General features: G+C 40.8%; 1 protein-coding gene across 2 annotated transcripts in view; it reads left to right on the top strand.

The window, feature by feature from the left end:
• The first annotated feature begins 838 nt into the window (after positions 1–838).
• The window catches only part of LOC135558143 (carboxyl-terminal PDZ ligand of neuronal nitric oxide synthase protein-like), a 31,285-nt gene continuing 13,885 nt past the window's right edge, over positions 839–18,238 (top strand). For both annotated transcript variants that reach the window (XM_064991880.1, XM_064991879.1), the window contains exons 1-5: positions 839–1,021; positions 1,460–1,531; positions 13,122–13,214; positions 15,441–15,499; positions 16,813–16,921. In XM_064991880.1, coding sequence (XP_064847952.1) covers positions 917–1,021; positions 1,460–1,531; positions 13,122–13,214; positions 15,441–15,499; positions 16,813–16,921 — 438 coding nt within the window. In that variant the 5' untranslated portion in view covers positions 839–916. The remainder of the gene's footprint in view (positions 1,022–1,459; positions 1,532–13,121; positions 13,215–15,440; positions 15,500–16,812; positions 16,922–18,238) is intronic.

The raw sequence follows: 18,238 nt of genomic DNA, 5'->3' as shown, positions 1-18,238 counted from the left end.
TCAATGAACTAAGCAGACCTGACCCAGCTGCTAATGCATTGGTGCCAATGGGAGAGCCGGAACTGTGACCATTTTTCAACAGAAAATGGCCTGCATTATTTATCCACCATGTTTGACCAGCACTACGGACAGCACTACACCAATCACACATCTGTCCTGCACATACATTACACACAGTATGGTCTTTGCCCTGTTGGTATTGTGTAGCAAATCCATTCTGGGGGCAATTGCCTGGTTCTTGTGAATAAACTCTCATGCATCAAATTGAGTCTGTGATTAGTTGTTCCCAAATAGTAGGCTAACATCTGCGTAGGCTTACTTAGTTAATCTGGACACCAATGGAGAATACAGTAGGCACATTTGAAAACAGCACCTGCGCTGTTTCCAGATTATGCCACTAGATGTCATACAACCCTTATTACAGGGTTTATGTGAATTGGAGAGAGTTATACGCTACTCCTGCAAGTCCATGATGATGATGCTATGCTCTGTTCCAGTGGAAATAGTGAAATCCTCTGATTTAAAAAAAAAACAGCTGGTCTTCAAGCAGATTTGGATGCTGTCATTCGTCATTTGGCACGTGCGTAAACATCAGTTTTTATTCATGGAAATGGCATAAAAATAATTGACAACCTTGCCTTGAGAATTGTGCGTCATCTGAAACGCCACTAGACTGGCAGATATTCTAGCTCGGACGGTATCAAATTGGACCGCTAGACGCATATGGCGTTAACAAAATTCATTAGCCAATCAATCTGTAGCGCACAGTGGTTCAACCGGAATGACCGCTGGGTTCTAGGCGACTAACCAATCAAAGACCCTCTTGAGTGTTGGGCGAGATGCGCGTATTTGCAGTCTTCTAATAGCGTTGGCATAAAACTAGTGTTGGACAAGTCGTGTATGTATCAGAAGGGCGATGCCAGGGATAACCAGGTATAATTTAGTGGATGATGCACAGGATTTGAGGATCCCAATGCACAACGAGGCGGCATTTCAGCATGGGGTCTGCTTCGAGGCAAAGGTAATGTTACATAGGCTATGAACTACAGTAGCGTCTCATCCATAAGGGTCTATAGTGTACGGATGCGCGCTGACTATATAATGAATTGATATCCAAAATGATATTTTTCCAAAATGTTATGACAATGTAAATGATGATAGCTAGATTGACATTTTTTTTATTTCATTTGAATTGTGCCCTAATATTACACTCAACAGTGTTGATTGAATTCTGATTGCACTGTATTATATGTTACAGTGTGCTTGTTGAAATGTATTCATTAATGTATTATCCCATGCCAATTTATCAAATCCATATAGACCTCCAGTAGCCTACCCTTACAATGTATTCAGAATGAACAGTGAAGTCCATTTGACAAGAAGCATATGAGAACAGAGTAAGAGTTCAAGACTACTTGAGTTACTAATGACAAATGTCATAACTGTGTAAATATTACAGTACATTGGCAGTCTGGAAGTGGGTCGTCCGAACAGCCGAATGGAGATAGTGGCTGCAATGAGAAGGATACGGGTAAGATACTTCAATGATCACTTTACCAATTATCTAGTTACCTGGGGGGCATAATATTACATGTTTTCCTCTCCCTTCCAGTAATGATACTTTCTCCATATTAGGAATATTTCAATGCCTTAAAGATAAAAACATTTAAAAAAAACTTGGACTGTGTGTGTGTGTGTGTGTGTGTGTGTGTGTGTGTGTGTGTGTGTGTGTGTGTGTGTGTGTGTGTGTGTGTGTGTGTGTGTGTGTGTGTGTGTGTGTGTGTGTGTGTGTGTGTGAGGAGTGTGTATGGCATGCATGTCCAATATATTTTTAAGATATTCATATTCTACTCTCTCTCACATTGGTATGGTATCTGCATATCAAACTGACCTACATCTACATATCAAATATTGCAAATCAATCATTGTATTCTAAGGTTATAAGACTATAATCTCAGTCTAAACCAACCATCTCTTCTAATCCTATCAAACCAATCCTAACCATCTCTCAATAAGGAGATATCTTTCTTAATCTTAAAACCAATATCCTTAACAATCTCTTTAAGAGACATCCTCTCCGCTGGAGAGATGAGAAAGAGATGGCGATGGTGTCTGGCATTAATGGATACTGCAGTGGGCCAGAGTATTACAGTGTTACGGAGAGGATTTAACTGCTGCAGAGTCAGCTGGGAGAGCCAAATGCTACATTTAACCATGCCGCCGGTTCTGTGACACAGAGGTCAGTGTCTCTGTTTCACACAGAGGCTGGCCACTTCCTCAATGACGTCCAGAGAGAGACAACTCTTATAAGGAGGAAAATAATGGGGAATATTTTTAGTGAACATACAGATGTGGGATTTAAATTTGATCACTTTTTTGTTGCGGCACAGAATAAATTAGAGGAAAAACTAAAATAAATGGACAAACTTATTCAAGAAAGTGTAATATAGTGTAATATATTATTAATATAACGCAAACTAGATGGAATATAGTGAAAAATGCACCAAATTTAGCTTTTAATTTACGACATGGAAATGCAACCAAAAATAATTTAGTGAAACTTGTTACAAATGACGGAGTCATCCATGATTCACCAAACCATATTTTGAAAGAGGAAGCAAAGTACTTTAAACATCTGTTTTCATTTCAGTCTCCTCCATTTCCACTAACTGAAGTTAATTGTAAGGATTTTTTTAGTGTAAAAAATTGTGTAAAATTAACAGCTATACAGAAAGACACATGTGAAGGCCCAATTACAGAGGAGTAACTTCTAGATGCAATTAAAGTATTCAAGTCTGGGAAAACTCCAGGGCTGGATAGCATACCAGTTGATGTACAGTACCAGTCAAAAGTCTGGACACACCTACTCAGTCCCGGATTTTTGTTTTTTAAATTTTCACTATTTTCTACATTGTAGAATAACATTGAAGACATCAAAACTATGAAATAACACATATGGAATCATGTAGCAAACAAAAAAGTTTTAAACAAATCAAGGTAGCCAGTCTTTGCCAGCTTTGCATAATCCTAGCATTCTCTCAACCAACTTTGTGAAGTAGTCACCTGGAATGCATTTCAATTAACAGGTGTGCTTTGTTAAAAGTTAATTTGTGGAATTCCTTTCCTTCTTAATAATTTTGAGCCAATCAGTTGTGTTGTTACAAGGTAGGGGTGGTATACAGAAGATAGCCCTATTTGGTAAAAGACCAAGTCCATATTATGGCAAGAATAGCTCAAATAAGCAAAGACAAACAACAGTCCATCATTACTTTAAGACATGAAGGTCAGTCAACTTTGAAAGTTTCTTAAAGTGGCATCGCAAAAACCATCAAGCGCTATGATGAAACTGGCTCTCATGAGGACCACCACAGGAAAGGAAGACCTAGAGTTGCCTCTGCTGCAGAGGATAAGTTCATCAGAGTTAACTGCACCTCAGATTGCAGATTTTTGGTTTTTGGTTCCAACTGCCTTGTCTTTGTAGGTGGGTAGGTGAATGGATGATCTCTTCATGTGTGGTTCCCATCGTGTAGCATGGAGTTTGGAGGTGTGATGGTGTGTGGGTGTTTTGCTGTCCGTAATTTATTTATTCTAAGTCAGTGTCCTCTGGGACCATAATGGAATTGGGCCCAACAAGTGTTTATTGAAGTCGTCCTTATTGGATCAGAGGAAAGTCAGTGTCCTCTGGGATCATAATGGAATTGGGCTCAACGAGCGTTTACTGTTTATCAAAGTCGTCCTTCTTTGGCCAAGTTCCCTTGTTGTTGTACAGTGGAGTACATGGCCTACTCTACTTTATGGTGGAAAAGTTAGCCTGGTCCCAGATCTCTTTGTGCTGCCGACTCCTACGTTCATTTGTGGCAAGACAGTGTATACATATCTGAAACCGGGCTTGTAAAGACTGCATCAGCTCAGACAAAAAAACACCACATCCATTCTTCAGGTATTGCTGCCTTCCAAATCCCATGCAATAGCATAAAGAGAGAGGGAATAGTCAGTTTGCTTTATTCTCTCTTTCTAGGCTACGAGAGTTGTAGCCGGTATTGTAGCCGGTGTTGTAGCCGGTGTTATTGCCGGTGCAGCGAAATGCTTTTGTTTATGGATCCGCCGTGAAATGTCAAGGGAGAACACAAAGAAGAGAAAGAAATCGTGACGACCCTAAATAACAACCCAAATATCAAATCAAAATGTATTTCTCACGTGCGCCGAATACAACAGTGAAATGCTTACTTACAGGCTTAGTGCAATTTCTAAGTTATTAAAAGGTAGTAGGTGAACAATAAATAAGTAAAGATAGCACTGTGACAGTAATCCTAATGCAATCTTTATGTATATACACCAGATGAATATACACAAGATATACTAAGAATGATATGTACAGCAGTAGATATACTAAGAATGATATGTACAGCAGTAGATATACTAAGAACGATATCTACAGCAGTAGATATACTAAGAATGATATGTACAGCAGTAGATATACTAAGAATGATATGTACAGCAGTAGATATACTAAGAATGATATGTACAGCAGTAGATATACTAAGAATGATATGTACAGCAGTAGATATGTCAGTGAGCTATGTCAAGAGCCCAGTATATGAATAAATATGTTGTGTGTATAAAACAGTGTAAATAAAATACAATGGACAGTAGTAGAAATAACAGAATGAGCAATGTACAGAATACAGTATTTAAATACACAGTGTGATTAGTCCAGTGGTTTTAATTTCTCCAAAGGGTTCTACCTGGAACCAGAAAGGGTTATCCTATGGAGAAGAACCCTTTTGGAACCATTGTTTTATAAGAGTGTAGGAGCCAAAAAGACCTACCTGAATTTGTCCAAAACGTTTTCCGTTGCAAAAACGTTTTTATAGTGTGAAACGTTTTGCGACAGTGTGCGACTAATGAATACACTCCAGCAAGTGACTATGGGTGTGGCTAGGCTACACATCTCAAGGAACCATGGAACTTTGTGGGTTACAAATGTAATAAACTTTTTTTCATCCCAGTGGGGCATTTATTGCTGGTCGGCACAGCAAATATTAAAATACAATAATATAGCCAGCAAGACAATACAGTCAATCAGCAATACAGTGAAAACAGTAGTACAGTCCGTGAAATAGTCCATAGTCCAATACTGAAAAGGAGTTAAAAAATCACCCAATTAGTATAAAAAAACAGTCTGAATATCATTCTATTTTACAGGGAGAGAAAGGCAGCAGGACAAAGCTTCAAACCTCTGACATGAGAGGGTCCTGATTAGGGTCCTGGAAAAGTGCTCATTTGATAAAAGTCCTCATTTGATCAATTGGACTTCTGATATATTTCCTAATTTGGGGAAAAACATGTTTCTTTTAGATGTCTGGTCCCCTACAGTACAGTCAGAGGGAACACTTCTAACAAGTCTAACTAATGAAGGGGCAGGATACAAGTGGTGCACACTACTGAGTATTCCTTCATGTCTAATGCACTCTGGGGGGGAACAGGGAACCTTTTTGTTGGAGACTTTACCAGCTCTACAATCTGACTTTGCCACTTTTCTTCAGCCTTTGTGTAACTTTGATTTACTCTCAGCAGCAGATGGTGTCTTGTAGGGATATCATACCTTAAGGTTACATTTCAACATTTTCTGTATGGTTAGTGAGAAAGTCCATATTGCAAATGTACCGTCCCTTACTAGACATCCGAAAACATTTGTTAAATTCGGGGACGGTGTCGGGCTGAGCGGCAGGGCCAGACCTACCGGGAAGTCATCAAATGAACTTTGTCGGACATTCGGTTTTCGTTTTATAAAATAATCAAATTTTGGTCATTTTTACGCTATCCCGGAAAATCCCACAAGAGGGCATAAGCAATCATACTGCAATTTGACAAAACATCACGAATCACGACGGGCCTTATCTCGAAAACTGAAAATATTTCGAAGCCGAAACTTGGTGAGCATAGGTTTGGCATAATGGGCAGTTGGCCCGAACAAGATGGCGTCTAGGCCTCAACGGTTTTTGAGTTATGGCCATTTTTCTGGGATTAAAGGTCCAAAATGAAAATAGAGAAATTATTTTTTCACTTCACGTCAAAGTCAAGGAGCCTCCGGTGTCAATAACAAAAAAATCAGCCATTTATCTATCGTCATTTAAGAGAAATCATACAATGACAGATTTGTGATGTTCAAATATAGGTGGGTTTTTTTCAACAGTTACAGATCCAGTTGCAGGGTGTTCATACGAATATTTTTAAAGTGTGCTGCGGAGCTCTGCGAGATTTCTGTGATTTTCTAAAATAACACACACTCACTAAACCTTCCGTAAATAACTCAGTTCTTAACGTAAAGACTTAAAACTCAGGATTCTGTAAAGGCATACCCCAATGAGGATATGAGTTTATTTATAGCTTCCTGTGCCAACAGGAAGTACCTTAAATGGTGTCATAGTGGCTGTATCCAAGGGTTAAAAAGGTCAGATCTTTTCAAAACTTCATATGTGTGATTAGGCAACCCTCCTGAACTGTAAAATCAGTCATTTCTCCCAACAGATGTCAAAGAAAAGCTCTCACACACACACACAGCAAGGATGGAGTGACAAAGCGCGGTGTTTAAAGACACAGAGAGCAGGCAATGGCATAAACATAATCCCAAGGCCGTGCCGAGTTCCACGAGATATCCCGCTTGACTGTAGCTCGCTCGGTCTAAGCGCAGGGACCATTAGAAAAGTAGGCCCAAAATGAAGCCTGCACCACAACGTCATTTGATTTTGGGTGACAGCGGCGGAACCGTTAGGTTTAGAAGGACAATTCAAACACAGGAATGTTCCTAAGGTCCTCCCGATCTGTGCAAGCCTAACCTTGACCGTGTGGCATTAACCCTTCACAGTAAAAAGAAGGTGTTTACATAAAAACAGTTTGCATTGACTTCTCTCCCCATAGGAATACATTGCCTGCTCCCCTAAATTCAACCTGGAGCCTATATGGGTTATGAATGCCTTATGAACCTGTCTTCGGTACCAGTCCATCAGGCCACTATAAGGTCTACCTGTGTCGATTCTAAGCTTCCTGGACCAACCGGAAGTGGTTAAAATCGCCCGAAAAGTGTATACCCATAACCTGCCTCAGGATTCTGTAATAGAATACCCCAATGAGGATGTGTGTTGAGTTATAGCTTCCTGTGCCAACCGGAAGTGCCATAATTGGTGTCTCATGGGCTGTTTCAAGGGGTTAAAAAAATCAGATCTTTCCAAAACTTCATATATGTGATTAGGCAACCCCCATGAACTGTAAATCAGTCATTTTTCCCATAAAATTTCAAAGGAAAACTAAATCATACACACACACAGCTTGGAAGTAGGGACCCATTGGGGTGCGTAGAGACATACACTCCCTGCATTAGTTAACCTTGTTGGAACTTTTAAAGAACCGTCAGACCTAGAGTTCCGAAACTTTAGAATCCTGTTCTAGACCTCAGGTCGATAGTGCGTGGTGAGTTACGTCGCTCTAGAAGGTTCTCGGACCGAGAAACAGCCTCGTATATTTGCAATGACTTCAATTCATTTTGACCATTACGAAAATGGCGACATTTAGAAATGTCCCAGAGTCACAAGACTAGGTGCATTGTGACCGTCTCGGCCCATAGAGACAGAACCCAACGTTTCTGTCCGATAGCTCATTCAAGGACCCCGTAGCAAGTAATTGAAAAAAGTGGATTTTCAGCACCAATTAGGGTTTTACTCGGACACCAAATGAACTATCGAGCCGAAACTTGGGATTCGGGGTCGCCTCAGCTAGGCCTACACATAACACAAGAAATGGACCCGCAGCTAGAACGTAACTACGTGTTTTATGTTTTTTTTATGGTTTGAACCGAAGGCGTTGTGAATTTTGGGCCAGCTCTGAAGTATGTGATACTTGGCTCCTAAACGAGTTGGGAAAAGTGGGTTTGGTGTCAGTTTGTATCAGTTTGGTGTCAGAATGATATCAAATTGACTGATGGACGATGACTTGCTGGTGACTCTTGTCCATTTGCAATATGTTTAAACGGTGAGGTACCATCACCAAAAGTGATATTCTGAAATCAACCCTAACGAGCGATGGAGAGGTACCAGAATCACTGCCCAGCCATCCCGAGTTCATCGGGCCAGTCAATTTTGCATTCCTGCACGATTTTCAGTGACTTTGCAAAAGTGAGAAAACATTTGCAATATGTTTTAACAGTGAGGTACCATCACCAAAAGTGACATTCTGAAATCAACCCTAACGAGCGATGGAGAGGTACCAGAATCACTGCCCAGCCATCCCGAGGTCATCGGGCCAGTCAATTTGGCATTCCTGCACGAGTTTTTATAGCATGACAAATTCGTGATGGTGAATGCCAAGTTAACCATATTGCAAATGCACAGTGACTTTGCAAGAGTGAGAAAACATAAACAAATGGAAATTCTGAAATCAACCCTAACAAGCGATGGAGAGGTACCAGAATCACTGCCCAGCCATCCCGAGTTCATCGGGCCAGTCAATTTGGCATTCCTGCACGATTTTTATAGCATGACAAATTCGTGATGGTGAATGCCCAGTTAACCATATTGCAAATGCACAGTGACTTTGCAAGAGTGAGAAAACATAAACAAATGGACATTCTGAAATCAACCCTAAGGAGCGATGGAGAGGTACCAGAATCACTGGCCAGCCATCCCGAGTTCATCGGGCCAGTCAATTTTGCATTCCTGCACGATTTTCAGTGACTTTGCAAAAGTGAGAAAACATTTGCAATATGTTTTAACAGTGAGGTACCATCACCAAAAGTGACATTCTGAAATCAACCCTAACGAGCGATGGAGAGGTACCAGAATCACTGCCCAGCCATCCCGAGTTCATCGGGCCAGTCAATTTGGCATTCCTGCACAATTTTTATAGCATGACAAATTCGTGATGGTAATGCCCAGTTAACCATATTGCAAATGCACAGTGACTTTGCAAAAGTGAGAAAACATTTGCAATATGTTTCAACAGTGAGGTACCATCACCAAAAGTGACATTCTGAAATCAACCCTAACGAGCGATGGAGAGGTACCAGAATCACTGCCCAGCCATCCCGAGTTCATCGGGCCAGTCAATTTGGCATTCCTGCACAATTTTTATAGCATGACAAATTTGTGATGGTGAATGCCCAGTTAACCATATTGCAAATGCACAGTGACTTTGCAAGAGTGAGAAAACATAAACAAATGGGAATTCTGAAATCAACCCTAACGAGCGATGGAGAGGTACCAGAATCAATGCCCCGCCATCCCGAGTTCATCGGGCCAGTCAATTTCGCATTCCTGCACGATTTTTATAGCATGACAAATTCGTGATGGTGAATGCCCATTGAACCATATTGCAAATGCACAGTGACTTTGCAAAAGTGAGAAAACATAAACAAATGGACATGATGAAATCAACACCACGAGTGATGGAAAGGAACAACAATCACTGCCCGGCCATCCCGAGTTCATCAAGCCAGTCAATTTTGCATTTCTGTAGGATTTTTGAGCATGTCAAATTTCTTATGACATTTGGCCCCCACAAAACATATGCCACTTTTTAAGGGTGTGTGAAGTTTTTTATAAAATTTAGCTATTTTTGACTTTGACTTCCTATGAAATCATATTCCAAATGGAGAAAACATATGCCTAATGCACAAGTAAAAAAAACAAAAATGTATGATAATAAAATATGACTAAAGTATGTTGATACAGTTCTTATACGTGTGTAATTGACACAAAATTCTAAAGAATTTCGAAAAACGGTCCAGAAAGCACTTTTTTAGGGGTGTGTGAAGTTTATGAAATTTTGCAATTTTTGACTTTTGACTTCCTATGAAATCATATTCCAAATGGAGAAAACATATGCCTAATGCACAAGTTAAAAAAAAAAATATGATAATAAAATATGACTGAAGTATGTTGATACAGTTCTTATACGTGTGTAATTGACACAAAATTCTAAAGAATTTCAAAAAACGGTCCAGAAAGCACTTTTTTTAGGGGTGATAAGTTTTTGACAAAAAATTCCTTTTTTTCAAAATTTGGCTTTTGGATGTTGACTTGGGGTCCATTTCCTATATAAAAAACCAAGGTGGAGCGCACACGCCACCTGTTGGATTTTTGAAGTGTTACAACTGGCAATTGCCATATGGCATTTGCAAAACATTTTGCATGAATCAACGCCGATTTGGGTGGTATTGTCCATCGTGTACATGGTTTGTACTATGCCAATGGTTTCCCATTCATTTTTGTCCATTTCAGGGGGAAATTCCCTTACAATGCTAAATACTTTAGTACTCACTCCCTGTTAGTACTTACTACCTGTTAGGGACAGGTCGAAATGTACTGGGGGAGGGGTGGTCCAAAATAGGGAAGGGTTGTCAAACTTTCTTTTTTTCTTTGGGGAGGGTAGTGTGTTTGTTTTGGTGGACACGGGGGGGGGGGTAGTGTGTTTGTTTTGGTGGACACAGGGAGAGTAGTGTGTTTGTTTTGGTGGACACGGGAGGGGGGTAGTGTGTTTGATTTGGTGGACACAGGGAGGGTAGTGTGTTTGTTTTGGTTGACACAGGGGGGGGGGTAGTGTGTTTGTTTTGGTGGACACAGGGGAGGGTAGTGTGTTTGTTTTGGTGGACACAGGGAGAGTAGTGTGTTTGTTTTGGTGGACACAGGGGGGGTTAGTGTGTTTGTTTTGGTGGACACAAGGGGGGTAGTGTGTTTGTTTTGGTGGACACAGGGAGAGTAGTGTGTTTGTTTTGGTGGACACAGGGAGGGTAGTGTGTTTGTTTTGCTGGACACCGGGAGGGTAGTGTGTTTGTTTTGGTGGACACCGGGAGGGTAGTGTGTTTGTTTTCTAACAATATAATGCTTATTTTTGCGCAAAATATTTGGATAGAAAATGTAAGAATTTCCGTACCTTCTATACGTCTATATCTGTATTCCAGACACAGTAGCTATCTGACAAAAAGAAATACGTGTCGGTGTCGTAGCATGCCACATCTCTACCTCTCTGGGGTTCGGCCAAAGGTCTCTTTCTTTTTTCAAATGTATTTATTAACACCTGTTACAAAACACAAGAAAGTTTAGTGACATTTAGAGATTGCCAAGCCAAGCCTTCGATACTGGGTAAACCTCCAAGGTCAAGGTTGACAGTCTATTTATTGTAGTGTTGAAAACGCAAACATCCACGAATAGCACAGAGAGGCGGCTGCCTACCTACAGACTTGATATCATTGGCCACTTTAATAAATGGAACACTGGTCACTTTAATAATGTTTACTTATCTCACATTACTCATCTCATATGTTTATACTGTATCCTTCACTATCTATTCTTACTATCTATGGCATCTTAGCCGCTCTGTCGCTGCTCATCCATATATTTTATACTTATATATTCTCCTCCCATTCCTTCACTAGATTGTGTGTATTAGGTTTTGTTGTGGAATTTGTTAGATATTAGGTTTGTTGTGGAATTGTTAGATATTACCTGTTATCTAGAAGCATAAGCATTTCACGACACTCACAATAACATCTGCTAACCATGTGTGTGTGACCAATACAATTTGATTTGAGGTGCCCGATGTCAGTATGCTTTGTTTATTGGTGGTGTAGTGCACTGGCACAGAAACCTGTTGGTGGAAAATTCATTGCATATATTTTATATGATTATAAATATGGCATCAAAGTGTTGAAAAACTGATTTCCCCAGAGCTGATCATTGTCGGCAGCTGTCTCTGATGGTTGTGTATTGAAACAGGCAGGTAGAGTGAGCTCGTCTGTGGTGGTCGGCGAACCCTCCACCTTCTGGCCCGTAGCCGTGTGTGGTATTGACTGTGCCACAAAATGGCAAAATCGATATCCACGTTTATAAACATACGGTCGCTACAGTTAGTTTTATTTGTGGTCGTAAACCATATTTTGAGTTAATTCTATGAGGAGGGAAGGTGTTCATTTATTTTATAGTATAAGGGGGAGTGTCATGCGGAAATATTTGTAACTTTGGGGAGGGGGGTGTTTTTTTATGACACCGTGAGCTGTCAATTTCGATCTGTCCCTTAGTACTCACTACCTGTTAGTACTCATGACCTGTTAGTACTCACTACATGTTAGTACTCACTACCTGTTAGTACTCATGACCTGTTAGTACTCACTACCTGTTACTACTACCTAGCTGTTACTACTACCTACCTGTTACTACTCACTACCTGTTAGTACTCACTACCTGTTACCACCCACTACCTATTACTACTACCTACCTGTTAGTACTCACTAACTGTTAGTCCTCACTGCCTGTTACCACTCACAACCTGTTAGTACTCATGACCTGTTAGTACTCACAACCTGTTAGTACTGACTCCTTGTTAGTACTCACTCCCTGGTAATACTCTGTCCTTGTTAGTACTCACTCCCTGGTAATACTCACTCCCTGATAGAACTCACTGCTTGTTAGTACTCACTACCTGTTAGTACTCACTACATGTTAGTACTGACTCCTTGTTAGTACTCACTCCCTGGTAATACTCTGTCCTTGTTAGTACTCACTCCCTGGTAATACTCACTCCCTGATAGAACTCACTGCTTGTTAGTACTCACTACCTGTTAGTACTCACTCCCTGATATAACTCACTGCTTGTTAGTACTCACTACCTGTTAGTACTTACTATCTGTTAGTACTGACTCCTTGTTAGTACTCACTCCCTGGTAATACTCTGTCCTTGTTAGTACTCACTCCCCGGTAATACTCTCTCCTTGTTAGTACTCACTCCCTGGTAATACTCTGTCCTTGTTAGTACTCACTCCCTGGTAATACTCTCTCCTTGTTAGTACTCACTACCTGGTAATACTCTCTCCTTGTTAGTACTCACTACCTGTTAGAACTCACTGCTTGTTAGTACTCACTACCTATTAGTGGTACATGTTTTCATTCCATTACATCAGGTATCTCTGGACAAGGTTGAGGAATTGAAATTTCAGTTTACTTCTTGAATAGGAATGGACACCAAAGTCCATGGTAAGTCCATACTGTATAGCGTATAATTGTATGGGTTATTTGACATTCCAATTTCATGAACAAATCTATCTAATTGACACCCCCCCCCCTCCCCTACAGTATGAATTCAAATTGAAGAACATGAAGAAGAAGAAGGTCAACATCATTGTGTCTGCCGATGGTGTACGGGTGGTTTTGAGAAAAAAGAAAAAGGTAAGGTCCCTTCGACAGATGACACCCCGATGAAAACAGAATGTCTAAACGTTGTTCTTTATTAGGAATTATTCTATCATTCTATTGGAGACTTTTTCTTAATCCACTTCGATTTTTACATTGTATGAGTTTGGCTGTCTTGTGTCGTGTCCATAACGCACACTAACATCAAGTATTATATTACACTGAAGTCAATGACACATACAGTACATTCGGAAAGAATTCAGACCCCTTAATCCTTTCATATTTTGTTACGTTACAGCCATATTCTAAAATGGATTAAATAATAAAAATGTATTCAGCAATCTACACACAATACCCAAAGCAAAAAATCTGTTTTTCAACACTTTGATGCCATATTTATAATCATATAAAATATATGCAATGAAAAGTGAAAACAGGTTTTTAGAATTGTTTGCAGAAATAGCTTATTTACATAAGTATTAGACACTTTGCTATGAGACTCAAAATTGAGCTGTTTCCATTGATCATCCTTATGATGTTTCTACATCTCGATTGGAGTCCACTTTTGGTCAATTCAATTGATTGGACATGATATGGAAAGGCACACACCTGTCTATATATGGTCCCACAGTTGACAGTGCATGTCAGAGCAAAAACCAAGCCATGAGGTCGAAGGAATTGTCCGTAGAGCTCTGAGACAGGATTGTCAATGCACAGATCTGGGGAAGGGTACCAAAAACATTCTGCAGCATTGAAGGTCCCCAAGAACACAGTGGCATCCATCATTCTTAAATGGAAGATGTTTGGAACCACCAAAACTCTTCCTAGAAGTGGCTGCCCGGCCAAACTGAGCAATCAGGGGAGATTGGGAGGTTTCCAAGAAACCGATGGTCACTGACAGAGCTCCAGAGTTCCTCTGTGGAGATGGGAGAACCTTCCAGAAGGACAACCATCTCTGCAGCACTCCACCAGTCAGGCCTTTATGGTAGAGAGGCCAGATGGAAGCCACTCCTCAGTAAAAGGCACATGGCAGCCCACTTGGAGCATGCCAAAATGCACCTCAATGACTCTCAGACCATGAGAAACACGATTCTCTGGTTTGATGAAACCAAGATTGAACTCCTGTTCCAGAGCGCTCAGGACCTCAGCCTGTGGCGAAGGTTCACCTTCCAGCATGACAACGACACTAAGGAAACAGCCAAGACAACACAGGAGTCGCTTCGGGACAAGTGTGGGGCGGCAGGTAGCCTAGTGGTTAGAGCATTGGGGCGGTAACCGAAAGTGTTGCTAGATCGAATCCCCGAGCTGACAAGGTAAGCATCTGTTGTTCTGCCCCTGAGCAAGGCCACTGTTCCTAGGCCATCATTGTAAACAGGAATTAGCTCTTAACTGACTTGCCTAGTTTAAAAAATATATATATATATTACATATTTATTTAAAAAAATATATGTCTTTCCATGTCCTTGAATGGCCCAGACTTGAACCTGATTGAACATCTCTGGAGAGACCTGAAAATAGCTGTGCAGCAACACTCCCCATCCAACATGACAGAACTTGAGAGGATCTGCAGAGAAGAACGGGAGAAACTCCCCAAATACAGTTGCACCAATCTTATACCGAAGAAGACTCGAGGCTGTAATCGCTGCCAAAGGTGCTTCAACAAGTAAAGGGTCTGAATACTTACTGTATCTTAAATGGTATATCTCTGGGTATTTTTTTATATACATTTGCAAAATTTCTAAAAACCTGTTTTTGCATTGTCATCATGGGGTATTGTGTGCAGATTGATGAAGGGAAAAAAACAACAAATTAATTTGAAATAAGGCTGTAACGTAACAAAATGTGGAAGTAGTGAAGGAGTCTGAATACTTTCTGAATGCACTGTACATCTACAGTTTCCGCGTGAAGGAAACCTTATGTTACATGTTTTCAACAGTGTGAAGTGTGTAACTGTTCCTTACAGAGGCAAAAGATTTTTTTTTTAAATGTATCCTAAAATGTAAAAATACAGTGTTCTGATCAACATTCTTTGCATATGGAGGCGCAATGGCTTATGGATGCAGAATGTGTTGATTTGCCAAAAGATGGAATACCACCAGAGCTCTCTGTCCTTCATGGAAGCTGCAAGGTCCTACATATTGAATGTCTGCAGATGGAAAAAAGTTTAAGTCCGTATTTATTTTAGGTGAAACACTTCATAAATCTGTCCCTAAGTCATAGCAGTGAATTGCAGCATTGTGTTGTTCTCTGGTTGTGTTGCAGAGGAAAGAGTGGTCATGGGATGACAACACCGTCATGATAACACAAGACCCCATCTATAGGTAAGGGAATGTCAAAGTGTCCTCAAACATAAACACTCTTTTTAAAAGTCCAATGCGGCCATTTAAAAAAAAATCTCAATATCAAATCCTTTCTGGGTGATAATAAAGTACCTTCCTGAGATTGTTTTCAATTAAAATGGTCCAAAAAGAGAGGTTGGGAAGTCTCTTTCCTATTGGTCTATAATCTAATTTACAGGAAGTCTCTATCATAATTGTCACTATTTAATAGTATTATTCCAACCTCACAGTGTGGAGACAAAATATATATAACACACAGGAAATCATGTTTTTCACATTTATACATTGAGGACTTTTGGTTGAGTAGTTAATAAAGGCCCATTAATGTTTTTCACTGCATGGAGCCTTGAAAATATTTCGGGGGGTATTTTTATACATTGATGACTTTTGGTTGAGTAGTTAAAGGCCCAGTAAGGTCAAAATTCAGTTTTGTTGATGAAACTAACACTGTAAAAGTATGAAAATGTGATCAGTGTTATTTCCTAGTAGAAAATACAATATTTGGGGTGGGGGGGGGGGTACATTTTACCCCATTTTCATGATATCCAATTGGTAGTTACAGTCTTGTCCCATTGCTCCAACCCCGTACGGACTCGGAAGAGGCGAAGGTCGAGAGTCATGCGTCCTCTGAAACATGACCCTAACAAGTCGCACTGCTTGCTTAACCCCGAAGCCAGCCACACCAATGTGTCAATGAAAACTGCGACCGATGTCAGCGTGCATGCACCCGGTCGACACAAGAAGTCGCTTAAGTGCGACGGGACAAGGACATCCCAGCCAGCCAAACCCTCCCCTAACCCAGACAGCGCTGGGCCAATTGTGCGCCACCTCATCAGTCTCCCGGTTACATGATTGAACCCAGATCTGTAGTGATGCCTTTAGCACTTCGATGCAGTGCCTTAGACTGCTGCGCCACACGGGAGGCCCCTGAAAATACAATCTACATAGGACGTTCTAATCAACAGCTTGCATGGGCGGAAGATTTTGGCTTGCCAGGTGACATCACCAGGCAGTAAATTGGTTAGTAGACCAATAACCAAGAGAGTAACAGCTAGTTTCCAGTTTTCCCCTTCCCCACTCAGACCACTCCCAGACAGTCCTAGAATTTGTTTTTATTGAGAAATAGTTTTTGCTAAAAAGCTATTTTTGTGAATTCTAATGGAAAACTATTACAGTAAGTTACTTAATTATTACAGCGAAAGGATTTGATATTGATATGAAATGGCTGCATTGGGCCTTTAAAAGTGAAATCAATCAAATTCCCATTATCATTACATTTTCCCTGTCTCATTTAGGATTTTCTATGTGTCACATGACGCCCAGGAATTGAAGATCTTCAGTTACATTGCGAGAGATGGCCAGAGCAACATGTTCCGTTGTAATGTCTTCAAATCCAAGAGGAAGGTAAGACCTTAGAGATCCTATAATTCTACAGTGCCTTCAGAAAGTATTCACATTGCCTTGATATTTTGTTGTGTTATAAAGTGGGATTAACATTTATTTAATTTACATTTTGTGTCAACAATCTACATAAAATACTCTGTAATGTCAACATGGAAGAAAAATTATAAGAAAAATTATAACTTTTGTAGAACATTTATGAAAAATAAAACACTAATATACAGTATATTTATTATATAAGTGTTCAACCCCTGAGTCAATACGTGTTAGAATCACCTTTGGCGGCTGTGAGTCTTTCTAAGAGCTTTGTACACTTAAACCCAGCAAGAAAAGAAATGTTCCTGTCTTTCAAAGATAATTCATAAAAATCCAAATAACTTCACAGATCTTCATTGTAAAAGGTTTAAACACTGTTTCTCAAGCTTTTGCAAAAAACCATAAACAATTAATGAACATGCACCTGTGGTACAGTCATTAAGACACTAACAGCTTACAGTTTACAGGTAGGCAATTAAGGTCACAGTTATGAAAACTTAGGACACTAAAGAAGCCTTTCTACTGACTCTGGAAATCCCCAAAAGAAGGATACCCAGGGTCCCTGCTCATCTGTGTGAACGTGCTGCAAGGAGGCATGAGACTGCAGATGTGGCCAGGGCAATAAATTGCCATGTCCATACTGTGAGACACCTAAGACAGCGCTACAGGGAGACAGGACGGACAGCTGAACGTCCTCGGAGTGGCAGACCACACAACACCTACACAGAATCGGTACATCCGAACATCACACCTGCGGGACAGGTACAGGAGGGCAACAACAACTGCCCGAGTTACACCAAGAATGCACAATCCCTCCGTCAGTGCTCAGACTGTCCACAAGAGGCTGAGAGAGGCTGGACTGAGGGCTTGTAAGCCTGTTGTAAGGCAGGTTTTCACCAGACATCACTGGCAACAACGTCACCTATGGGCACAAACCCATCGTCGCTGGAACAGACAGGACAGGCAAAAAGTGCTCTTCAATGACGAGTCACGGTTTTGTCTCACCAGGGATGATGGTTGGATTCACGTTTATCGTCGGCGGAATGAGCGTTACACCGAGGCCTGTACTCTGGAGCGAGATCGATTTGGAAGTGGAGGGTCCGTCACGGTCTGTGGCGGTGTGTCACAGCATCATCGGACTGAGCTTGTCATTGCAGGCAATCTCAACGATGTGCGTTACAGGGAAGACATCCTCCTCCCTCATGTGGTACCCTTCCTGCAGGCTCATCCTGCCGTGACCCTCCAGCATGACAATGCCACCAGCCATACTGCTCGTTCTGTGTG

Source organism: Oncorhynchus masou, chromosome 17, assembly GCF_036934945.1.
Source record: "Oncorhynchus masou masou isolate Uvic2021 chromosome 17, UVic_Omas_1.1, whole genome shotgun sequence".
Classification (NCBI taxonomy): Eukaryota; Metazoa; Chordata; class Actinopteri; order Salmoniformes; family Salmonidae; genus Oncorhynchus; species Oncorhynchus masou.
Note: the sequence above shows the minus strand (reverse complement) of the source record. Positions and strands in the feature narration are given on the sequence as shown.